Consider the following 26816-nt stretch of genomic DNA (forward strand, 5'->3'; position numbering starts at 1 on the left):
AATCCGTTGAGTAGCTCAGCTATATTTGAATTATTTTGAGTTGGAGAAGGGCAGAATATCGGATTGTCGGAACACTTTAAATGTAGGTTGAATCTGGAACTTCTAAATGACGAACAATTAACTAACTGAATTATATATTTTAGTTTTAAGCATCCGCTATCAAAATTTGTGTTTTATTGACACCTGCGACCTCCCCAACAATCAGTGTTTAAAATCATGAAAAGATGGGGGGGGGGGTAATTGTCAGCGTTACGTAGTTTTCATAGGGGGGTATGTCGAAGCGTTACGATTTGTGACATACGGGGGGGGAGGGGGTCAAAAAAGTGCATTTTTTGCGTTACGTAATTTATGGATGCCGCCTTTGTTGATGTTTCTTAGCTAGAATGTCCCACTGAGCAAAACTTTCAAAATCCACTAAAACATATTTCCACCAATAAATCATATCGATTCGAAGCTGTGGAGCAATCAAGCACACTTCACAAATATATGTGGGGAAAGTTGAAGTTCGATGATATTACAAATAATCGTAAAAACTAGAGTACTATCAAATGACCTTCTTAAAAAAGATTCTCATCGATTTTTATTTCTATGGACGTTTTCGTAAAAATATGAAATTTCTTTACTTTAGGTTCATGAATTGAATATTTCTATTGATTTCTTAAGGCAAACCATGGAATACTTCAAACATAACCGAATTATTTTTCTGCATTCTTCAAAAACATTTGATATTATTTCAGTTAAAAAGCCTCCGTTAAATTCGAATTGAGCTGCTAATTGTACTGGACCACATTAATTAATGGGGCTGCACAAAAGTTTGGCCAATAAAAACTGACAATCAAATTCTCGCCATGCAACAACAATTATACCCATTCATTCGACAGAGAAAGTTTTCGAAGCAAATTATTTTGATACGGTATCCAATGTTGATGTTCATGGTTTATTCAGCTACGCTTGACAGACAAAAAAGTTCACATGTCACATTAGAATTTCACCTCACCGCTGCACTCCATAGAGGCGAATGACGAATAAATGAAACACAAAAGAGTGGAGAAATGTAGAGGGCGAAGGAAAAAAATGCTACATCCCCAAATGCTCGGAACAAAAACTAAAAATTAATAATTCACAACCCTAAGCTTCGAGGGATGCTCGAAAAAAGCTTCATTGACCTGGCCGCCCCGCTGTTCTGTAGGTAGGATCTAACTAGTACGATGTTACCGTTGTTCGTTTCTCGTTGGTGGGCGTGTTCTACAAATCCAAAGATCTATGGATGTCTCGTTGGCACATTTCGTGCAGCTCACACTTCAATCCTTTCCCCAGGGGGCCAATGATATAAGAGGAAAACTTTTCGGAATTTCTCCTTGCTGGGCACCATTTCCCCCCGAAAAAGCTACAAGAACTCGGTGCTGTTGTATGTTTTCCTTCGTTTTCACAAATTCCTCTTCTTTTTTCACAGGGGCGCTCTTCGAAGGTGCTCAAGGTGTAGACACTTTGAGAAACACGGTTAGAACTTTTGATCCATTTGGGACATTGGCAAAATTCTGCGGAGACTGTCAAGAGGCTGGTTTCCTGCTGCAGAAGGCATAAGCCTAATAATAAAAAAAAGTAAAGGCCAGAAGAAGAAGCCGGAGAAGACGATTTCCTTCCCTCAACCGGAGGCATATGGCCGATGAACACGAGATTAAAGAGGAAATGTTACGGCAGTTTTATGATGTTGTACCAATTTTATTGGGGGCACACGAACAAAGGGGAGTTTTATTGGAATGGTCAATTACGATGCGGTAAAGTTTTGAACAGAAAGGTACCAATCAAGCTCAATGGCTGTATTAAAATCAAATTAGCTGCAAAGTCATTGGGATTATTTAGGGACACCACAGAGAAACCGAATCTGCTGACGGATAGGTCATGATCAAGGTCTGAAAATGATGGAAGGGAAGCTCATAAACATTGACTATTGAACTTTGGTACAAAGGATTCTTAAGAGTTGAAACGAATGTTTTGAATCGTTAGCTTGATGCTTTAGTGTTTGATAGTGATCGATTGATTATGTTTGTCGAATTAATATCAATATTGAAGAAAACTTAAATTTTCTAATTCCTCTAGTACCCAATTTTAAAATCAATTTAAGACGAAGAAAGAAATAATAGATTTGTGTACGATCAATTAGTTCCACAAATCTGGCTAAGAAACTTTCTCTTGAGATTATTTCACACATTTCCTTGATACGAGTAACGACAAAAAGTTATTAAAGGCAGAAAAAAGGTATGTAAATTTCAAGCATAAACAGTAAAATCTCCTTGTTGTTTCAACTAAATGGAAAAATAAGGCTGATCAGTGTTGGTATTAGGATTGGTCGATCTTGGATCGATCCTTGGAAGATCGATTTTTGTAACTCCGATTTTCGATTTTTTGGATCGATTCTTCGGCCAAAAAAAATCGATTAGATCGGTTTATTTTCGATTCGATCTTTCGATCTTTTATTCTTATTTAGGAAAAAAGGCATAATGGCCACCTTAATGAGGAAGCTTATTTAAATAACTCTAGAAAACAGCTTTAATATGTGAGTTACATCATTGTTTCGTGTTCAGGCACTAAAAAAGTCAATTTCCCAACTGTATGAAACTTAAAAAAGAAGATATAAACGTTTAAAAATGCTTTTTAAATTTTTGTTCCGAAATCTGAACATCAGTCACTTTAGGGGCACCATCAACCGAGGCACGATGAGCGTTTTCTGCCGTAGAATCTAGCAGTGAATTTAATTTGATGCAGTTAACTGAATTATAGAGTTACAGCTTGACTAGTTTACATCTGACGATTTACTTAATGGAAAGGTGTCGGAGAGTTATCTCTCGAGTTCGATTCCTTGTCGAGCCGATTTTTTTTTCAATAAGCATTCATGATCAGTTGAAAAATAATTTTAGAAAATTTTAATTCATTTCAATACAATTTTGTAAACTATTTCCCAACCTTGTGTATTGGGTGCAGGAAGTTGTTTGTGATTGATTAATATAAAAAAAATTGCTATAATTCGCTAATCTTAAAAAATAACAGCGATTTTCTAAAAATTACATTTTCCAAAAAAATAAATAAATTTGATTTTTGATTTTTTAATGCATACTTTGTTTGATATCTCTCATTACTTAAAAATATCAAATATCCGAAATATTTGGGTTTTGATAAGTATTATTTTAAAACACTAACTCCTATTCACCATTCATAAAAACGCTTGAATTTTTTTTTTCTTCCATATGTAGAAAGGTTATACAAATTTGGTGTCTTTTTGCGTATTTTTAATTAAGTTCCCTCTTGTTACAAACGGAAAAGATCGATTATTCGGAGATCGATCTTCAAGCTCCGAATTTTTTTTGATGGATCGATCCCAGAACCGTTCATCTGGATCGATTTTGAAGATCGATCTTTTTCCGAAGATCGAACAATCCTAGTTGGAATAGTCCTCTAAAAATGGACTTAGTTTGGTAATGGATATAGCTTATTAGACTCCTAAGCTAAGGTTGTCAGATTGCCCGGTTTAATTCTGGATTGTCTGGATATTTATACAAAATTTGACAAAAGTCCGGTCCAGCCTCGTTGCCCGGATTTCATTGAATAAAGCCCAGATTTTTCCCGAATTTAATCACCTTGTTTTCCAAGTCGAACAGAAAAAAACAAATGATGTGTAATTTTTTTCATTTATGCGCAATTTTAGAGCAATTTTTACAAGAAAACATCAAGATTATATGCAACATTTGTATACCACAAAAATTATTCAATTTTTTTTTAATAAAATGTAATAAAATAATCATTAAATGATAACAAAATGATAATGACATTTTGATGATAATTGACAAACTAAATTTTTGCAGCAGATCGGGTGAATAAACAGCTCAAAACTAAAAGAGCATTTTATTAGTATTAATTGTAGGAGTAAAATATCTCTCAGGCTTACAACGTCTCCAAAAATCCGCACACGCGTGGCTTGATGTTAATACGAGCCAGGAACTAAAATTGTAAGTTCTTCATGATTATTACTCCTACAATTAATACTAATAAAATGCTCTTTTAGTTTTGAGCTGTTTATTCACCCGATCTGCTGCAAAAATTTAGTTTCGGCCACCTATCCGAACATTCTCAAAAAATTTTATTGAGGACTTAACCTCACTTTGGATATGGCTTCAAGCTGCGGAAAGTGTGATCGACCGGATGATCAGCAGATGGTTGCTTGCGATTCTTGCTCTACGTGGTTCCATTATGCCTGTGTCGGAGAATCGCCTGGTGTAGCGAACCGTAAGTTCAAATGCGACGCCTGCCAGACGAAGCGGACGAAGAAAACGGGAACCGTCAAAAAGGCAAGTCAACCAGTTTCGCAGAAAGTTATCCCCTCTCTGGAAACTGTAACCGTCAGTCGAGATGCGGAAAACCTGTCGGCTATCGAATCGAGTTCTGCTGCAATTCCCCAGCCTGGTACGTCCTCCGGGAACGACAATCCGGAAATGTCCGATAGCGATCCGATCATGCTACGATGGTTTCGTGCGGCAGTCGTAAATCTGGCATCTCGGAAGCTCAACTTCATCAACAATTAGAGCGCATAGAGATCGAAGTTCGAGCGACAATGCAGCTGTTAGAAAATGATCGGATTTACCAGGAAAAGAAGATTCTCATGGAGTGTCAGCTGGAAGAAAAGCGCCGGCAGCAGGAGAGGGAGCTACAGGAATTTCGGCTAGCTCAAGAAAAACAGATGCTGCAGAAGCAGCTCGACGAGGATGTTGCCTTCAGGAGGAAACAACAAGCACTACGGGAAGATTTCGAGCGTCAGAGGTTGTTATTGTTACCTGCTGACGATATGGGTGCTACCTGTTTGGATTCCCACAATCCGCCCCTGGACTCTCAATCGAAAGTGAAGACATGGTTGAACCAAACCGATCCAGCTATCATCGATGCTGGTGGTCATCCAAAACCGAAGATAACGAGAACATTTCCCGATTATCTCTCTCTCCATCGAAGCAGTTTGTTACGAAGAGCTACTCTGCCGTGCCCGAACTGATGCAACCCAAGTTCCATCATCCGAATCCCAAATCGAGCAACACAAGTTCCAGTAACTCTGAACCCGACGCTGCACACCAAGCTTCATCGATGGTAGCCGATGCCAATTTACCTTCAGGACCAACTAAGGCACAGTTGACTGCTCGTCGAGGACTCTCGTGGAAGTTACCTATCTTTAGCGGCAGATCGGAAGAGTGGCCGCTATTTATCAGCGCGTTTAATAACTCCACTCAAGCTTGCGGGTTTTCCAACCAAGATAATTTGGTTCGACTTCAGGAGTGCCTGAAAGGCCCTGCACTCGAGTCAGTTCGCAGCAGACAGATGTTCCCCTCAGCTGTACCGAAAATTATCGAAAAGCTGCGAGAGTTTTATGGTCGTCCGGAGCAGCTGATTCACACGATGCTCAGCAAGGTGCGCAGAGTCACTTCCCCGAAAACCGAGCGCCTAGAAACGTTCATTCCATTTGGAATTGCTGTACAGGAACTGTGCGATCATTTGGAGGCAGCCGGACTCAACGATCACCTAGTTAATCCGACACTCATCCAAGAGTTGATCGATAAACTGCCAGCTACGACTAAGCGAGAGTGGGTGCAGTATAAACGTTTCCAGACAACAGTTACATTGCGTACGTCTGCTGACTTTATTTCGATCATTGTGTCGGAAGCAAACGAAGTAACGTTGTTTGTGGATGTCAAGTTCCAAGACAAGTCACCCGAAAAGATGAAGCCGAGGGAGAAAGGTTTCATACACACACATTCAAACCCCCCTCCCAAGAAATTTGGCATGCCTTCGGAATCTTGTAGGGTGTGCAAAACCGAAATCCATCGGATCCGAAACTGCGACTTATTTCGCAGTATGACTCTGGCGGAGCGAGTGAAGCTGATGGCTCAATGGAAGCTATGCGAGAGGTGTCTAAACGCCCACGAAGGTTGGTGCCGTTTTAAAATAACCTGCAACGTTGGATCCTGTAGGCTCCATCATCATCCGTTGGTTCATCGTGACGTGAACAGAGTTCCCAACATTCAGCAACCTCTTCCGGGCCAATTGAATGCTCATTCCGGACAACCAATGTCAGTAATTTTTAGAATTATTCCAGTGACATTATTTTACGGTTCCAAACACATCAGAACTTGGGCATATTTGGATGAAGGGTCCTCCATGACACTAATTGAGGATGATCTCGTTCAAGAGTTGGGAGCCACTGGCACACCCCAGCCTTTGGTACTTCAGTGGACGGCGAATATTGTGCGAACGGAGGCTGCATCGAAATGTGTTTCGCTTGAAATAGCAGGTGATCCGAATATGGAAAAATTTGAGCTCAAAAACGCACACACTGTTAAAAAACTACACCTCTCGAAGCAGCGCATCAACTTTGAAGATATCGTCAACCAGCATCGTCATCTACAAGGTTTAGCGATAGAAAATCAAAACGCCGACGAGCCCAGATTACTGATCGGCCTGAACAACGCTTTTCTACTAGCACCAGTGGAAGCTCGTGTCGGAAAACCGAATGCACCTATTGGTGTGCGGTCTCATTTAGGTTGGTCCATTTACGGCCCGAATTGCGGCCCTGCTGTAAACGGTTTTCTTGGATACCACAAAGCTATTTCCAACTAAGAATTGCACGATCGCATGAAAGAGTTTTTTTGTGATGAGAAATTGGATGCTGTTGTTAATATATTGCCGGAATCTGAAGATTCGCGAAGGGCGCGTGATATTTTAGAACGTACTACGATCAAAGTGGATGGTCGATACGAAACCGGGTTAATCTGGAAGTCGGATGACATAAAGCTACCAAACAACTACTCGATGGCGGAAAACCGATGGCGAAGTTTCGCTCGTCGCCTTCAGAAGAACCCGATGCTCGAGCAAGCGGTGCACCAACAGATGGCGTTGTATGTGTCGAAAAATTACGCTCACAAAGCGAGCCCTAAGGAACTGGCTGAAGCACCCACGGATAGGATTTGGTACTTGCCGTTAAATGTCGTCTTAAATCCTAAAAAACCCAACAAAATCCGTCTCGTTTGGGACGCAGCAGCGGAATTCGGTGGAACCTGTTTGAACTCAGCATTATTACCAGGTCCAGACCTTCTTACCTCACTACCTGCGGTCATCCAGCGATTTCGAGAGCGGGCGGTAGGATTTGGTGCGGACATTACCGAAATGTACCATCAAATTCGAATGCGATCTGACGACAAGCATTCGCAACGATTCTTGTACGGAAAAACAACAACACTCAAACCTGATATCTACATCATGGATGTGTGTACATTCGGCTCGGCTTGCTCCCCTGCGTCTGCGCAACATGTTAAGAACTACAACGCCACACAGTTTGCCCACGTATTCCCAGAAGCAACGAGAGCCATTTCTCAACGTCATTACGTCGATGATTATTTCGACTGCACCAACACCGAGCAAGAGGCTATCCTACAAGCAAAGCAGGTGAGATACATCCACGAACAAGCAGGTTTCTCTCTGCACGGGTGGATTTCGAATTCGACGACGGTATTACGAGCTCTCGGAGTAGATTCGTGCTCGGGCGAAGTTTCGTTAGGCGACAACCATTGCAAGTCCGAGCGAATGTTGGGAATAAAATGGAAAACACAAACAGACGTCTTCACTTTTTCTACCGTTGTACGCGATGATTTGTTTCCATTCATTTTCTCGGGTCGACGTCCTACCAAACGCATAGCTCTGAGTGGAATTATGAGCTTATTCGATCCGCTTGGGCTGTTGGCGCCGTTCACCGTACACGGCAAACTTTTGATGCAGGACTTATGGCGCGCAGGGTGTGAGTGGGATCAAGAAATCAACGACGAATGTTTTTCTAAATGGTGCCGCTGGACCGCACTGCTGCCCCAAATCGACGCAGTGGAAATTCCCCGCTGCTACCTAAAGGAGAACTCTGCAACGATATACAGTCACTTGGAGCTGCATACTTTCGTCGATGCTTCCGAGCAGGCATACGGAGCCGTTTGCTATTTTCGAATGCCTGTTGACAGCGGATGGAATTGTGCTCTTGTGATGGCTAAAACTAAAGTGGCTCCGCTGAAGCAGCAGTCGATCCCTCGGATGGAGCTCGAGGCAGCTGTTTTGGGATCTCATCTTGCCAATACTGTTGAATCCAACCACGACCTTAAAATAACGAAGAGAGTGTTCTGGACTGACTCTCGCACCGTGCTCTCGTGGATTCGCTCGGACCAACGACGATACAAACCGTTCGTCGCTTTCCGGATTGGTTCGATTCTACACGAGACGAAAGTGGACGAATGGAAGTGGGTACCTTCGAAGTCAAATATTGCTGACATCCTCACAAAGTGGACGAATGGGCATTCAATTTCATCCGATGATTCCTGGTTCCGAGGACCGAGCCTATTATTTCAACACGAAACCGAGTGGCCAGCGCAGGCTTTGCCGGATGCCAACGTAAAAGAAGAACTTCGGGTATGTCACCTTTACCATGCAGCCGTGATAGATGATCCGATTATTGATGTAACCCGAATATCCAAGTGGAACGTACTATTGAAAACACTGTGCTGTGTCTATCGTTTCATCTCAAATGTTCGCCGAAGTCGTCAAGGAAAGTCCATCGAAACTGTCATCGCAACACCGAAACTGAAAACCATCGTACTAAAATCAATGAATTCTGAGGAAATTCCGCTCAAACAGGAGGAGTTCAGCTTTGCCGAAATCGTTCTCTGGAAAATCGCTCAGCGGCTACAATTTGGCGACGAAATTACGATTCTTGTGAGAAACCAGACACTTCCGAAAGAAAATTGGTCCAAATTGGAAAAATCCAGCACTTTGTATAAGTTGGATCCATTTATCGACGAGCACGGCGTGTTGCGAGTAAATGGTAGAACTTTGACTGCAGATTTTCTTCCATACGACTCGAAATTTCCGATCATCCTCCCGAAAGGGCATGATGTCACTAATCACATCCTTGCGTTCTACCATCAAAGTTACGGGCATGCAAATAGGGAAACTGTCGTCAATGAGGTTCGCCAAAGATTCTTCATTCCAAACCTACGAGCAAACATAGCGTGGGTGATGAAACAATGTCAGTGGTGCAGAGTGATGAAGTCTAAGCCACAGCCCGCTCGAATGGCCCCGCTTCCCATCGAACGTCTCACTCCTGTTATGAGACCCTTCAGCTACGTCGGAGTTGACTACTTCGGACCCGTGAATGTGACCGTTGGCAGGCGAGTCGAAAAACGCTGGATCGTGCTTTTTTGTTGTTTGAGTATTCGTGCAATCCACCTCGAAGTCGCGTACAAACTGGATACGGATTCGTGCATCATGGCTATCAGGAGATTTGTTCTACGACGTGGCCCTCCGATAGCTTTTTTCTCCGACAACGGAACAAATTTCAAGGCAGCAAGTAAGGAGTTGGAATTCCAAATTAAATGCATCGACACTGCTTGCGCTAATGTTTTTACCAATGCGCGAACTCGATGGAGCTTCAACCCGCCCTCGGCTCCCCACATGGGGGGAGTATGGGAGCGATTGGTGCGTTCTGCTAAGGAGACTATGAAAGCGTTAACAACTGAAACCAGAATGAACGACGAAGTTCTGCTCACTGTGATTGCCGAATCTGAGGAGATTATAAATGCCCGTCCGCTGGTCTACGTGCCTCAAGATTCTGCCAATGCCGAAGCTATCACGCCGAACCATTTCACCCGAGGTAGTTCTTCAGGTTTAAAGGATCCTTCAATCGCTCCGACTAACCAAGCTGCAGCCTTACGGAGTTTATACAAGCGATCTCAGTTCATAGCGGACGAGCTCTGGAAACGATGGCTCAAGGAATACATTCCTTCTTTGAATGTTCGAACGAAGTGGTTGGAGGAAGCAAAGCCGTTGCGAAAGGGAGATTTGGTATTCATCACCGACGACTTGAAGCGGAATGGATGGATTCGTGGGCAGATAGAGGATGTCATCCTTGGCAGAGACGGACAGGTGCGACAAGCGTGGGTACGCACATCAACAGGCGTCTACAAGCGTCCAGTGGTAAAATTAGCTGTAATTGAGGTAGGAAGTTTTGGTAAATCTGGCTAAAACCGGTTGATTCGGCCAGGTTTACGGGTGGGGGAGTGTTAAAATCGCTCAGTGTAGTCGCCAAAATTGAGCATACCTGATGAGTAGAACTATTTTGACAAGAAATCTGACAGGAGATAGGAGAAAGAAAGAAAGATAAGGAAGAAGTAAAACGAAAGAATAAGTAGGAGGAAAAAAGTTGAATAGAAAAGGTTTCCGGAAAAGAATTTACCACGTCTATTTGATATCGCTAAAAATTATAAATCGGTTGCTAAAACCTGTGTTTAGTTATCAACATCAAGTGGAAAAGTAAGTTTCTGGTGGATTAGAAATATTCTTTAATATCTAAATCAAGTTTAACACCAGATTCTCAGGTTCTTCCTATAAAAGGAATACGAGCAGCTTAAAATAAGCTGATTATCTTCGTTCGAGTTACGGTTCGCTAAACCTGAAGCTAAAAGATTACCAATCTACGAGATTAAAATGTAAGTTATCAAATGTCTAATTATCAAATTATCTTCCTTAAACTAAAGTCGATCAAATACAGATCTCTCAGGCTTACAACGTCTCCAAAAATCCGCACACGCGTGGCTTGATGTTAATACGAGCCAGGAACTAAAATTGTAAGTTCTTCATGATTATTACTCCTACAATTAATACTAATAAAATGCTCGTTTAGTTTTGAGCTGTTTATTCACCCGATCTGCTGCAAAAATTTAGTTTCGGCCACCTATCCGAACAGACATACATCGTGAGATAGATTTTTAAAGTTTTTGATTCTCAAAGAAAGTTTTTAAAAAATCGAGTGATAGATGTACAAATTTTTACATTTTTCGTTCCCGATAAAAACTTTACCCATTATGACGCGTTGGATTGATGATATCATCTACAAATTTCATATTGTTTTTATTGTCCCATACTGGTGTACATTCTCTTCCGGAGAACCGCCAATTCTATTAAATAAACCATTTTATAATTCAGTTACCAGTCTGGGCTAAAATGCATCAAAATGCAAACCAAAGATCCATCATTAATATCTCATTTCCATATGCTGGAATATGGTTGTTTCGCATCACGCCTTTGCTAATTTCAAAATTCCATCCATCCAAACATTAATTTTTATGTTTTCAGCTATGTTATAGAATTTTTTGTACTAATTTCCAATAATTAAATGTATGCCTGTGTGTGTGTGTGTGTGTGTGTGTGTGTGTGTGTGTGTGTGTGTGTGTGTGTGTGTGTGTGTGTGTGTGTGTGTGTGTGTGTGTGTGTGTGTGTGTGTGTGTGTGTGTGTGTGTGTGTGTGTGTGTGTGTGTGTGTGTGTGTGTGTGTGTGTGTGTGTGTGTGTGTGTGTGTGTGTGTGTGTGTGCGCGCGTGTGTGTGTGCGTGTGTGTGTGTGTGTGTGTGTGTGTGTGTGTGTGTGTGTGTGTGTGTGTGTGTGTGTGTGTGTGTGTGTGTGTGTGTGTGTGTGTTGATTTTGGAATTCACTCTTCAGTTGTCAAATTGCCGTCCAAGGAAGAAGAGCAGCGTATCCAAATTTTACTCGCGCATCGAGAAAATCCGACTTACTCGCACGCAAAGCTGGCAAAACCGCTAAAAGTTGCCAAATCAACCGTTACAAATGTAATTTATGTGTTTGGGGAACGTTCGTCGAATAGAAAACCGGAAGCCGCTGAGACGACAAAGAGAGTTGCCGGTTGGTTCAAGCGAAACCATAACCTCTCTCTCCGAGATGCCGCAAATAAGCTGGGTGTATCGTCTACAACCGTTCATCGAGCCAAAAAACGAGCCGGACTCCAAATCGCGATGATAAACAAAATACGACGGCCAAAGCGCGACCCCGGAGGCTGTACACTGACGACGACGAAGTTTTACTGCGTGGTAATGGACGACGAAACCTACGTCAAAGCCGACTACAAGCAGCTTTCAGGACAGGAGTTTTGTACGGCAAAAGGAAGGGGAAAGGTAGCAGATATTTTCAAGCAGATGAAACTGTCAAAACTGAACTGAATTGAAAAGCAGCATTTTCATAGCTTCCGGGACTGTCATCCAAGAAATTTACGTGAAAGAGTGTTTGAATAAACGTCTGCTGCCTTCCCTGAAGAAACAAGGGTTGTTCCGTACTGTTTTGCCGGATTTGGCATCTTGCAATTAAGGACGAGCAGCAGTTCAAGGCAAACTGGCTTTCTACGGCGAAGAAGGTGGACAAGGTGTTTGTACAAAATCTGATGGCAGGGGTTAAGCGTAAGGCCCGGCAATTCGGATTTGGAAAATCGGAAGCCTAACTGAATATTTTTCCTGAATTTTATACTAATTAAACATGAAAATGAAATTTAATTTGATTTTTTAAATAAACGATTTCGCCGATTTACACGCGTTTTCCCTTGACCAAATTTTGACCGTATCACCCTTAATTTCGTTCATGAACATTTAACAGCAATTTTAATACCAGGTTATGTTGAGTGGTCCAAAATAAGTACCTAAGGAATTTAGTAGGACCTATTTTCGACATATAGGTCTAATTGCTATACAAACAAGTTTTTTTTGGTTCTTCGAGCTTGAAAACTAGTTTTCAAGTGTTTTCTCATACTGTGAACATGTTTGTAGTTGTTAAATTCATCACAAAATAAGGGTTCTCTTTTTGCGGAGTATCGAGAAGTGCCTTGACTATGGAGCTCAAGAACTGGGAAAGCACCACTATTGTTTCCAACTAGAAAACAGCGTAAGGAGCAACTCAGGCAAAAAGATTCATTGAACCAAGCGCACGACTCTCCAAAAACATGTTGAACTTATGTCACAGGTCTCTTTACCTGACATTGTCCAACAAAATAGCATCTCAAAAGGATAAACATTATTCAAAACGACGACTGTCGGTTCTGCGGGTTCGAAAAAGAAACTGCAGAGCATCTTCTATGCAACTGCTGCGCCCTCCTAAATAGGAGAGAGCGTGTACTTGGGGCATAGTTAATAAGCGCACAAGACATATGGTTGCATATCAGCCCTAAGAAGGTTATATCATACATCTTTGATCATACCCGATTGAGATAAAATGCTTAGTCAGCAATCATCGCAAGGTAAATACCACAATAGATCAACTACTGGTCGCAGTGGGCTCTCCCCTACAGGAAAAAAAAGGTTCTGCAAAGTCTTTAGAACATTCCGCTTTTTCGGATGGGTCTTGCTTTTTTCGGGAAATGTCCCGCATTTTTTAAAGTATCTGGCAAGCCTAGCCTAACCGCAACAGTGTTATTTGTGAAACAATTTATAAAATGAATGAAAATGAAAGCTGTCTTAAAATGTTTCAAAATTACGGAAACAATGGTAGAAGTGCGCTAAAACTTTAACAGAAAAAAAAGTACTGAGAAATTGTTCTCCAGCCCCTGTGGTTCTGCAATTTTTGAGCAAAATGTTGATTGTAATGTTTTATTATATTTTTGTTGCCAACCTTATGTTAAAAAATATAAAATAATAAGGATAAGGTAAATTAAACCACATATCAAATCAGCTCGTACCATTTCCATGCTTATATAAACTCGACAAGTGATTGCCAAACTGCCACTGAACTGAGTGCTTATTCGAAGAAGAACCACCTCCCTCCAAGAAGATAGCGGTTAAATGGTTAACGTATGAGCGGGTGTTGCTTACTTTTATCAGCGTTTTGTGCAAACAAAATAAATGAGCAGCGTGCTAGAATGTTGATCTGGAAAATATGATGGTCGTATACGAGAGATACAATAGGGTATGAGGGTTGCTCGAAGCTAAAGCTTTTACAACTAAAATTGATGAAATTCATACTTTGAAACAGTAAATCAAATCTTTAAAAGGATAAAGAATATTTTTGGCGATTCAAAAATATGTCTGTATTTCCCTTTTTTTAGCTTTTTGACCTGCTGTTTCATCCGAATTTGATAAAAGGCAAATAAAATTCAATTTTCATGACGGTATTCAAACAAGTAATGAATAACGAAAGACTGACAGCTTTCATCATCTATAATTACTAGAAATTTTGGAAATTAAAGTGTTCAATTATTTAACCACTAAAAACGACCTTTCATAAAGAAATGCGTATATTAGCTATCAAAGAGTGATTGGTTGGAAGCTTAGAGATGGGAACAAACTGTTTCTGAATTGCTATTTCAACCTTAATTGACCAAAAAGTCCATACTATCATACTACTTTTTAAAAAAAAATTTATAATTAAGTTACCAGTCTGGGCTAAAATGCAAATCAAAGATTAACCTTTAAAATTTCGTTTCCACACGCTGGAATATGATTGGTATGTATCACGCGTTTGTTATTTCCAAATTTCACAAATTCAAACATTATTTTTTAAGATTTAAGCTTGAAGAATTTTTTATAGTATTTTTACCCCTAAATGTATGCAACATCATTAGGCTTTTTCCTTAAATTATTTTTGACAGAAAAAATGTAAAATAATTCGAACAAAACCTAACATACTGCAATGCTGTATGCTTTATGCCATCACAAATATATCAAAAACTATAAATTTTCAAACTTTTTCATTCGATTTTTTATTAAAAACATAGGTTGTGCTTACCCCTTTTTCTAAGTAATCTAAATTTTGTGCATATTGCATACTGTTTGCAAACTATAAAGCGCTTATTGAATAACGACTAAAAATGTTGTTTATTAAAACAAGATGTTAAAGTAATTTGTTGTAAGCTGTGTAGTTTTTGCATAAGATGTAAAAAAATATCATAAAATGGAAGAAATCGTTTGGTTTTTCTCATCAAATCTCTTTCAACAAAAAACTACAGTATATTAAGTAAAATTTTTAAAAAAGAAGAGAACGCCCATTTTTAATCGAAATAGAGTACATGTACTCTTATAAGAGTACTTATGGTATCCCTAGAGTAACTGCCAATAGAATTTCAAAATTGGATCATTTGAATGAAAGTCTAAATTGAAGTCTTTCAAACTCCTGGAAGTGGAATAAAAATACGAATATCTCGAAGAAGATGGAATTAGTTTATTATAACTTAATTATATCTTTTCGTATGTAGGTTTATTAAAATCAAATTTAAATCTAGACCGTTTTCGATATTTTCTTCACAGTTTACTGTACCTCGTTAAAGCTCCGACTGGCATAATCAAACTGACACGTTTCATTAAGGTGTGTGTCTATGTGTGTTGTTTTTTGGGTTCATTTCGTTTCCAGAAAATTCATTGATCTTCCACAAGGTGAAAATAGTTCCAACAGCACGCATCGTCATCTCCCTGCCATGTTCGGCTGGAGCACATTTGCTGTGCAAACGACTAAAGTGTTTCCGAGAAAAGGTAGACGTAGAGGTATCAACTGGAAAAGCTCTCCAGACGCTTTCCTTTTGAATCAACAGATCAATTTCGTGCTTGTCGAGATTTATCCTCCTAAGAACTTGCTGCGGGGCGAGGATTGCGTTTAATTTTTTTTTTTTTTGAAAAAAATGAATGCTTGTGAACTTTTTTTTTTGGAATTGACGCTATTTTTTAAATCGTTTTAGGATCTTGCGGATGATTTTTCAAATTTTCAAGTTCCAGTAATCAAAACCGATGTCAAACCGATAAAATCGACACGCTCTACAATCCCAAACTTGATAGACTTGTTTGCATTTCATCAAACGCAATGTATATTGCAATGCCATTTCCGATCGCCTTTGCTCGTTCATTTTCATTTGTATCCCCGACAGTTGATTGGAATCGATAACTGATGGAGTGAATTTCGGAAAGTGCAGGCAGGTGTTTCCGAGTGTAAGTGAGAAAGAAAGTTTATTGATGCTGCATCGATTGGTTTATGCGTTTTTTTTTTTCATTTTGTTGTCTCGGACTTTGCAACATTTTACTGCCCTCGCCGATCAATCGGGTCGGTTGAGGCAATGAAATTCAAAAAAGTTTAATTTGTAGAAACGCTAAATTTTGTGTAGCAAACAAACGGAGGCAATAGAAATCCAATTTGAATCAATTCATGCAGAGATATTTAATTCCGTTGCTTACAGTCAATTAGCATTGATGATCATAATTGAAGAGTAAACTTTCAACGAAATTTCCATAATATTACAGCATAGCTTCAGAGGAATCATCGATTGAGCAAAACGGTCTGACAAGAGATGTTAACTTTTGGGTGGCTCCAGAGAGTGATTACGGAATCGGTGAACCGCTTTAAGGCAAACGGAATGCTATATTTATTGAGTTCATCTGGGTGCGTGATTGGTAATTGTTACAGCATCCGAATCATTTAAAATTTAAGCACAATTTTTGGTAGAGCTTTTTTTAATTTGCATATTGATTTTACCATTTTATTTTATTAAAATTAATGGAATAATTTTGCTCTAACTAAATGATTTGTAAATCAGCGCGATATTCAATTTTTTAACAGCCTACAATGATTTGTCATCATGCTTAAGTCAAAATTAAAAAAAAATTCCTTTATTATTCTGGGATTTGAAAATTTTCGAGTTTTATCGAGTTATCTTGTCATTCTTTCCAAAAACCAAATACCGTAAAACGGGGTAGCATTGATCAACGGGGTAGCTTTGATTAACATGAATTTTTTTCACATAATCATCAATAACTAAGTCTAAAGTTAAAATATCTCAAAACGTTTTCTACGTTTAAAACCCTATTTACTAGTTGAGTTTCACATTGGGAAAAACTTTGTTTATTTCTTTAAATTTCTAATGTAAGTTAAAATGTTTTTTTTTCAAAATCTTGAAATATCTATTTTTTCGAAGGCTCGCAAGCAAACACCCTTCCTGATGAAATCAAAGCGAATAGAAGCTGCAGGTCGAGTTTTGTGACAATTCAACTTTTTTTCTTAGTTAATTTATAGTTTTGGTGTAGTTTTTGTTGTATTTTAGGTATTTTTTTGATATTTTAAAAATTGGGACGTTTTCTAAGAGTAAGCCAGATAAGGATAAAATGCTAGAAACCTTAATAAATGGTAAAGTTTGAAGGAAAAAATTGAAAGAGAATAGTGCGAGGGCCTAGGGAATTGAATGAAGGCAAAATTTTATTTTTTTTTGTAAATAAAATTTCATAAGAAATGTTAAAAAAATTAGGCCCTTCATTTATACAACATCTTTGTCCAGTCCATATTTCGATTTTAATTGTTGTTTGGCCTTAACATATAAGGACCGCGATGTTTTTTTTTTGGACCAAATTCAACATTGTATATCTCAGAAATGTTGAAAGTAATTCGTTTCAAACGATAGAGAAATACGCGAAATTCCCAAAAATCAAAGGCAAGGATTAGCATATTGCTTGATGACTTAGTGTGGAAACCAAGCAAAATAGCCGTGAGCTTATCGAATGCATCATGCAGTAATCCAATTACAACATCATCACATCTTCAAGACAAGCTCAGCTTCGTTCCTTGAAAGCACATGAATGAGCTGCAAACCATACGGCTTGGGGCAGGCGAAGAAGCGGGGGTGGAACAACATCGAAACATGATCGTTATCAACTGTTTGTATGCTAAATTGTGCTGGATTTGTTTACCAACATCTTCGATGCCGTGGCGTTGCTGTAGCCATATACTTATGTACATATGTAGCTGGAAACGTTTAACTGGGAAAAGCAATAAACGATGTTTCACGATGCCAAAATACATTTCTGTTTTCAAATATGTGCCTACACTGTGTCAGACCGCAGAAGATAGGTTTTCAACTGACTATCATATCATTCGATGGTGAAAACTGTTTACATTTAACATTAATACGGAATATATTTGTCAGAAAAAGCCTTTTACGTTCTTTCCTTGTTTATTTTACTGCTTTCTTCAAAGAAGTAGTGAAAGAGATAAAATTAATAAGATCGAAAAACCCCACAAAATCTTTTATTATTTTTGTTTTAATCTCATTTAACAGAGTTGCTATTTCGCAACACCTAAAAGTTTCAAAAGTTCAAGTTTTCAAGTTTTTTTTTGGGACCAACTTACTATTTTCACGAATTTTCGAATTGAAAGCTGGACAATGATACTGCATACATTTAGGGGCAAAACTTATAAACATAACTGAAAAAATTATGCTTCAAACACAATTAAAAATTAAGCTTCATACAATTTCCTCGGCTCTCCCACTTTTCATATTTACTTTTTATTTCTTCTTCAAACTTTACCATTTGATAGGGTTCCAAACCATTTATTCTATACAGGTTGCTAGACTGCCCCAAATGACCCAACTTTTGAAAAAGTTATACGCTGCAGGCTAAAATTGATCCTGGGCCTAGTACAAGATTTCATGACAAATTTGGGCCAGATCGGACCACGGGAAGGGGTCGCTCAACGAGCCTGAAGTTTGTATGGGATTTTGAGACATTTTTTTCGAGAGGAACATGAAAAACCAGTTTTTCGTCAATAACTTCTGTCTCCTTCCACCGATTTCTTTCAAAAACGGGTTTTCTTGAAGCATAAACTATGACAAATATTTCAACAGAAAGTTGCATTTCAATTAAAGTTAAGATAAAAAAGTTATAAAGCTTCAAAAATTGGCTAACTTTTTAAAGGGTGACATTCATCACTGTTTTAATGACGCGACTAAATGTCCGACCAGGACACTCAATGTGAAATGCATGCCGTTTCGTCAAATAATGACTGATTTTAATCATTGTTGTTGCGCTCGATTGCAATTTTTAATGTTTTTCTAATAATTGAGTTTGGATGATATTCACTTGATAGTTCGGAAAAAAGTAAGGGCGGAAAAATGCTTGACAATTTAAAAAAAATTGCATAACCACAGGGGCAGAGGAACATGACTGGACGATTTGTGATGCCAATAAAAAGATTCACCTTTATTCCCAAAAAAAGAAAGTTACAGTAATAAAAATAAATCGTGAGAAAATGTTAAAGGGCATTTTTTCGAAAATTTATCATTTTATTGGCATCATAAAGCGTTGGTCCATGTGTTTTTCGATCTAAAAAAAAATGTTGGCGGTTGGGTCTGAGAGTAACAACCATTCTGAATAGAATTTTTGAGAATAAAAAATGATCCTGAGTTGAGTAGAAAAGATGAAACATGAACACCCCCCAAAGGCGGAAATATATACAAAAGACTGCCCCAAATTTGTCTGGGAAATTCAAAACCTGTGAAATGTTATACGCTGCATTGATTCAAGTCTTAGTACAAGATCTCATACCAAATTTGGGCCAGATCAAATCACGGGTAGGGGTCGCTCAACGAGCTTGAAGTTTGTATGGGATTTTGAGACATTTTGTTCGGAAGAAACATGACAAAGCAGTTTTTTCATTAATAACTTTGGTCGCTGTAATAATATATAATGAACACCACCTCACCACCGTAAAAAGTTTAGCCCATTTTTGAAGCCTAATAACTTTTTTATCTTAACTTTTATCGAAATGCAGTCTTGAATGAAATATTTTTCATAATTTAAGCTTTTAGAAAGGTTGTGTTTGAAAGAAATCGGCCGGCGGGAACCAAAGTTATTGATGAAAAACTGTTTTATTGGCATCACAAATCGTCCAGTCATGTTCCTAAGCCCCTGTGGTTATGCAATTTTTTTAAATGTCAAGCATTTTTTCGCCCTTACTTTTTTCCGAACTATTAAGTGAATATTATCCAAACTCAAATATTAGAAAAACATTAAAAATTGTAATCGAGCGCAACAACAATGGTTAAAATCAGTCATTATTTGACGAAACGGCAAGCATTTCACATTGAGTGTCCTATTCGGACATTTAGTCGCCTCATTAAAACAGTGATGAATGTCACCCTTTAAAAAGTTAGCCCATTTTTGAAGCTTGATAACTTTTAAATCCTAACTTTACTGAAATGCAACCTTCTGATGAAATATTTGTCATAGTTTAGGCTTCAAGAAAACCTGTTTTTGAAAGAAATCGGTGGAAGGAGACAGAAGTTATTGACGAAAAACTGGTTTTTCATGTTCCTCTCGAACAAAATGTCTCAAAATCTCATACAAACCTCAGGCTCGTTGAGCGACCCCTTCCCGTGATTCGATCTGGCCCAAATTTGGCATGAGATCTTGTACTAGGCCCAGGATCAATTTTAGCCTGCTGCGTATAACATACAAATATGGGGAAGTCTAAGGCTGACTCTTGGAAAATGTCCCTTTTTTCTGAATATAAAAAATTAGTCACAAAATGACAGTGAAATTAACACTTAAAAACTAAACATTCAAAAGAAAAAAGTTTTAAAAAAAGTTTTCACATAAAGTAACCCGTTTGTTTCTAAAAGCTTCGATTTAATCAGCAGAGGTGTTTGTTTCCAAGCCTCGAAGGCTTACAGATACAGATATTCTAAACGATATTTTTACTAACAGCAAGCCTACTTAAGACTCAATTAATAGGGTTTCAAATGTTGACATTGTTTTGAAATATTCAAACTTAAACCTGTTTACTTGTGATAATCTGGAAAATGTCATGATGATCAAAATAAACCCGTTGTTCAAAGTTCCCCTAGTTTAAGGTAAGTGTTAACAATTTTTTACCTAAAAGGATTAGGAACCAAATATTTTTTCTCATTGATATAAATCTGGAAAGTTTTTTTTTTTCAACTCACAATCAGAGGTGCAAAGCATCGCATCATTTTGCATGCAGCGTTCGACTTTTTCCCGACCAGATCAAACTAACTTTATCTTCGGAAGCGTCGGCTTGCGAACATAGCACGCCGACTTTTGATTGCAAATGAACGCATCGCAACGACGCTGTGGCACGATTGGTTCAAATGACTGCATCTCTTAAGTTCATTCCGATGCTTTGCGAACAGTTCGCCTATTGATTCTAAGGCGACGTCAACCGAAGGATCCGTTCGTTTGAATTCATCGGGGATAAGTTCAAACAACCTTATCGAGATAGGGTCGTTTGAACGTTCAATTGAATGTTCACTTTTGAACGTTCAATTGAATGTTCGTCTGATGCGTTCGGCAGCCTAAGGCAAGACGCCGAGCCGTGTTTGGATGGGATGGATTATTGATATGGCGCATTGCTTGCGTGTGATGTTCGGTCGTCGCTCGACGATAGAGGGTGTCGGGTGTCTTGTAGCGCCAAACGGCTGCAACGTTACACGTTTTGTCTATGTATCGTGTGACCAACATCTTTTAAATATGTGCTCGTGAATCTCGCTTTTAAGCTTTTTTTCCTCAGATTTAAGCTTTTTTTGCCTTGAGAGCATAGGAGACGAAAGCTCAAATCTGAGGAAAAAAGCTTAAATCTGTCAAAACGAGGGGAAAAAAAGGGGAAATCTGAGAGATGTGCTCCATACGGTTTGAATAGCGTTGCCGCCGCCTGTGTAGCGCGCGGACGACTTGGTAAAGAGAATGAGGCGCAGCTACAGTTTCATTTAACGGTGCAATTTTACTGAATAAAATGCCCGAATAGCAAAGACCATGGTAATAATATATCGTAACAATGATTTTGAATTTAACAGTAAACTTCATAGTGATTTCAAAATATTTATCAACCGGTTTAAATTTTGAAAATACCATGATTTTTAAAGTTACCGTGAAGTATATCATTAATTCAAAATATTTCAAAGTTGCAAATATTTCAAAAACACGAACATCGTACGGTATCACATTGAAATTCTTGTGATTTTTATTGTACCAGTGTTCTTCATGGTTGAATGATAATCCGAACCACGCGAAAATTGGTAATTTTTTGCTTTTTTACACATTTACATTTTTTCGTGTAATGAAAATTTTGGCGCTCTAAAAACGTCACTTTCTCTCGGAGGAAGTTAACTTAAATTTAAATTTTCGCGGTCGGAATCAGTGAATCCGGACCAAGTCGAAATCAAGCTGATCGGAATCTGAACAGAAAATGATGGCTTTAAATTCGGTGATCTTGGTAAATAATTTTATTATTTATTCATTTATATGTAGGCTAACTAAACCGAAATTTTTTTTATTCTAGAAGCTGACGGAAATTCAAAGTTCCCCATGGCCAACTTTAGATGTGGGCCGTATACAATGGCTGCGACGTGGACAAGATAGACGTCCGAGGCAAACCGATATCAAACGGATTTGTGGTCTGGTACTTCATGATGTGCAGGAATCCAGCCTTGTCCCAGGATCGGGCAGAAGATGCGGTACAAGAGCCGCCAATGTTACAGTTTAGAAGCTCCGTAGTGCAGATGGTTTTTTATAGCTTCTGGAAAGTGATGATTTTTTTTTAAACAAGACGAAAAATTTGAATAAAAATTGAAGCAAACAAATGAAACCTGTTTATTTCATTCAATAGTAAATATGAATTTAGAAGAAAAAATAACTGAAAACAATAATTTTTACCATGGAATTTCACGGTCCTGGAATTATGATAAATTGTGAATTAAAATTGATGTTCAAGATTATTGAACGATTGAAATTCAAGGGAAAACAATGAACTCCACAGTTTCTTTGAAAAAAGTGGAAGCTGTAATAACCGTTAACTTTATCGTTTTGAGTTTCCAAATGTATGGGAAAAAGTCGATTTTTTCATTGTTAAGTTGCTTAACAACCCCCTTTTTTCATGGTAAATTTTGCTAAAACCATAAATTTCACTGTCCAAAACTATGAATTTGACAGTTTATTCAAGGTTTTATGTACCATGATTCGCATAGTTTCAACTATAAAATTCATGGTTGCGTGAAAATGAAATTCATGGTCTTTTCACAATGTTTTTCTATTCGGGTGCAAACCGCCCAACTACGGTTGGGCTTGTAAGGCTTGTAAGAGATTGTTTATTCTTTTTCATTCCATGTTAGGTTCAGAACTGAAGCAAACCGTCAAGACCCGCGAAATTTAATTCATATTTTCAGATATCAGATTCAGATTTCAGATTTTAGATTTAGATTCCAGATTCAGATTTCAGATTCAGATTTCAGATTCAGATTTCAGATTCAGATTTCAGATTCAGATTTCAGATTCAGATTTCAGATTCAGATTTCAGATTCAGATTTCAGATTCAGATTTCAGATTCAGATTTCAGATTCAGATTTCAGATTCAGATTTCAGATTCAGATTTCAGATTCAGATTTCAGATTCAGATTTCAGATTCAGATTTCAGATTCAGATTTCAGATTCAGATTTCAGATTCAGATTTCAGATTCAGATTTCAGATTCAGATTTCAGATTCAGATTTCAGATTCAGATTTCAGATTCAGATTTCAGATTCAGATTTCAGATTCAGATTTCAGATTCAGATTTCAGATTCAGATTTCAGATTCAGATTTCAGATTCAGATTTCAGATTCAGATTTCAGATTCAGATTTCAGATTCAGATTTCAGATTCAGATTTCAGATTCAGATTTCAGATTCAGATTTCAGATTCAGATTTCAGATTCAGATTTCAGATTCAGATTTCAGATTCAGATTTCAGATTCAGATTTCAGATTCAGATTTCAGATTCAGATTTCAGATTCAGATTTCAGATTCAGATTTCAGATTCAGATTTCAGATTCAGATTTCAGATTCAGATTCAGATTTCAGATTCAGATTTCAGATTCAGATTTCAGATTCAGATTTCAGATTCAGATTTCAGATTCAGATTTCAGATTCAGATTTCAGATTCAGATTTCAGATTCAGATTTCAGATTCAGATTTCAGATTCAGATTTCAGATTCAGATTTCAGATTCAGATTTCAGATTCAGATTTCAGATTCATATTTTGATTCAGATTTCAGATTTCAGATCCTGATTCAGATATCAGATTCAGGTTTCATATTAAGCATTCAGTTTTAGGATTAAGGTTAAGATTTTGGGTTAAGATTTTAGATTCATATTTGAGGCCCTTGGAGCCAAAAGGGGTATAAGTGCAAAATGGAAAAAATTGAGTTAACCATCTAGAACAAATCTTCGACTGTCAAACATCATATGCTGTTTTAATCACAATTTTTTTTCGCTATTTTCTCATGTTTTGATATTGTTGAAAAAATCCTGCTTACTGAAAATTACTTTTTGTTTGGAGCCAAAGGGGTATAAGTGCAGACCCATTTGCTACCAAGTAATTTACTTATACGGTATAAGTTATACCCTTTGCCACCAACCCTAACGTCATTTCCATTTAAAGTGTTCATTCCATCGGGATGAAAAAAATATGGAAATTAATGGGCATTTGAAAAGTAAATCATGTTAGAAAATCTACCACCAACAGTTAATCATTTCATTACATTTAGTGATAGTTCTGGTGAACAAAATATTACCAAATTTTTCATTTTTTCTATTCTAACCCCAATAAATGAATTCCAAATTTCTGATTTCGGGTCTTAATCAAATGGTGTACGCCATGAATTTGGGACTCAATATATTTAATCATCAACTCATTAACTCATATATGTTAAACATAAACTCATATATGTAAAACATCAACTCATAATGAGCGGAAGTCCATTTCCAATCTGAAATCTGAATCTGAAATCTGAATCTGAAATCTGAATCTGAAATCTGAATCTGAAATCTGAATCTGAAATCTGAATCTGAAATCTGAATCTGAAATCTGAATCTGAAATCTGAATCTGAAATCTGAATCTGAAATCTGAATCTGAAATCTGAATCTGAAATCTGAATCTGAAATCTGAATCTGAAATCTGAATCTGAAATCTGAATCTGAAATCTGAATCTGAAATCTGAATCTGAAATCTGAATCTGAAATCTGAATCTGAAATCTGAATCTGAAATTTGAATCTGAAATCTGAATCTGAAATCTGAATCTGAAATCTGAATCTGAAATCTGAATCTGAAATCTGAATCTGAAATCTGAATCTGAAATCTGAATCTGAAATCTGAATCTGAAATCTGAATCTGAAATCTGAATCTGAAATCTGAATCTGAAATCTGAATCTGAAATCTGAATCTGAAATCTGAATCTGAAATCTGAATCTGAAATCTGAATCTGAAATCTGAATCTGAAATCTGAATCTGAAATCTGAATCTGAAATCTGAATCTGAAATCTGAATCTGAAATCTGAATCTGAAATCTGAATCTGAAATCTGAATCTGAAATCTGAATCTGGAATCTAAATCTAAAATCTGAAATCTGAATCTGAAATCTGAATCTAAAATCTGAATCTGAAATCTGAATCTGAAATCTGAATCTGAAATCTGAATCTGAAATCTGAATCTGAAATCTGAATCTGAAATCTGAATCTGAAATCTGAATCTGAAATCTGAATCTGGAATCTAAATCTAAAATCTGAAATCTGAATCTGAAATCTGAATCTGAAATCTGAATCTGAAATCTGAATCTGAAATCTGAATCTGAAATCTGAATCTGAAATCTGAATCTGAAATCTGAATCTGAAATCTGAATCTGAAATCTGAATCTGAAATCTGAATCTGAAATCTGAATCTGAAATCTGAATCTGAAATCTGAATCTGAAATCTGAATCTGAAATCTGAATCTGAAATCTGAATCTGAAATCTGAATCTGAAATCTGAATCTGGAATCTAAATCTAAAATCTGAAATCTGAATCTGATATCTGAAAATTTGAATTAAATTTCGCGGGTCTTGACGGTTTGCTTCAGTTCTGAACCTAACATGGAATGAAAAAGAATAAAAAATCTCTTACAAGCCTTACAAGCCCAACCGTAGTTGGGCGGTTTGCATTTTATTCAGTAAAATTGCACCGTTAAATGAAACTGTAGCTGCGCCTCATTCTCTTTACCAAGTCGTCCGCGCGCTACAAGACACCCGACACCCTCTATCGTCGAGCGACGACCGAACATCACACGCAAGCAATGCACCATACCAATAATCCATCCCATCCAAACACGGCTCGGCGTCTTGCCTTAGGCTGCCGAACGCATCAGACGAACATTCAATTGAACGTTCAAAAGTGAACATTCAATTGAACGTTCAAACGACCCTATCTCGATAAGGTTGTTTGAACTTATCCCCGATGAATTCAAACGAACGGATCCTTCGGTTGACGTCGCCTTAAAATCAGTAGGCGAACTGTTCGCAAAGCATCGGAATGAACTTAAGAGATGCAGTCATTTGAACCAATCGTGCCACAGCGTCGTTGCGATGCGATCATTTTTTCCAACCACAAGTTAGGCGTCGTAGCTGATCTTAACCTTTTCAAGAAATAATCAGCTTGCGACTTTTTCTCGACGACGTTTGCGCTGAACGTTCATTTGCACCTCTGCTCACAATAATTTGATGCAGCGATTTCAACCTTCTGCCCAAGGTTTTTAGAAACACGAGGTTCTCCGACTTTCACAGAAAGTAGGCGAGGAGTGAGGAGTGAATTAGTTTGTTTACAAACATAACATTTTTTTTTCTTTGCTTGTTTGTTGGCTGGGGCCAATAAGCCCATCTCGCCCAACATAACATTATTTGCCCAGCTTTTCTGTGGTTTGTTGGTAAACAAACTCCATGAGTTCCACAGTTGCTTAGGAAAAATGGCCAAAATGTCTGAATCGGGTATTTGATTTACGGTAACACCTCCAATATATACACACACTTTGATTCTGCCTATAGTTGCATGTCTACTTTGCTAGACAACAGCATTTATGTCAATTGAATTTATTGTTTTTCAATGCCAAAAGACATATCTTCAGGAGAGCATATCAAAATGATAACTCAAACGTATCACACCAAGATATTTCAATCTGATTCAGTTATAATTAAGTACTCTAAATTCTCGATTTTAAGTTTCTCCAATCTGAATTATATCTTGAGCTCATTTTCAATGATAATGATTTTTTTCGGATTGTCCTAAAATAAAATGATTATATCGTATTTTGATATACGTGCAACTTTTTTATGAAACACGGACATCGAAGTCAATAACCCAAACCG

General features: G+C 37.9%; 2 protein-coding genes across 2 annotated transcripts in view; one reads left to right on the forward strand and one right to left on the reverse strand.

The window, feature by feature from the left end:
• Window positions 1-26816, reverse strand: part of LOC129739041 (irregular chiasm C-roughest protein-like) — a 557100-nt gene that overhangs the window by 418207 nt on the left and 112077 nt on the right. The gene's annotated exons all lie outside the window — the stretch shown is intronic.
• Window positions 4607-15491, forward strand: LOC129737593 (uncharacterized). The gene is made up of 5 exons (XM_055728755.1): window positions 4607-4812; window positions 4893-6577; window positions 6656-10078; window positions 15248-15378; window positions 15426-15491. Exons 1-5 carry the CDS (start codon window positions 4607-4609, stop codon window positions 15489-15491), a joined length of 5511 nt encoding a protein of 1836 aa, XP_055584730.1.

The sequence above is a fragment of the Uranotaenia lowii genome, chromosome 1, assembly GCF_029784155.1.
Source record: "Uranotaenia lowii strain MFRU-FL chromosome 1, ASM2978415v1, whole genome shotgun sequence".
NCBI classification, from domain to species: domain Eukaryota; kingdom Metazoa; phylum Arthropoda; class Insecta; order Diptera; family Culicidae; genus Uranotaenia; species Uranotaenia lowii.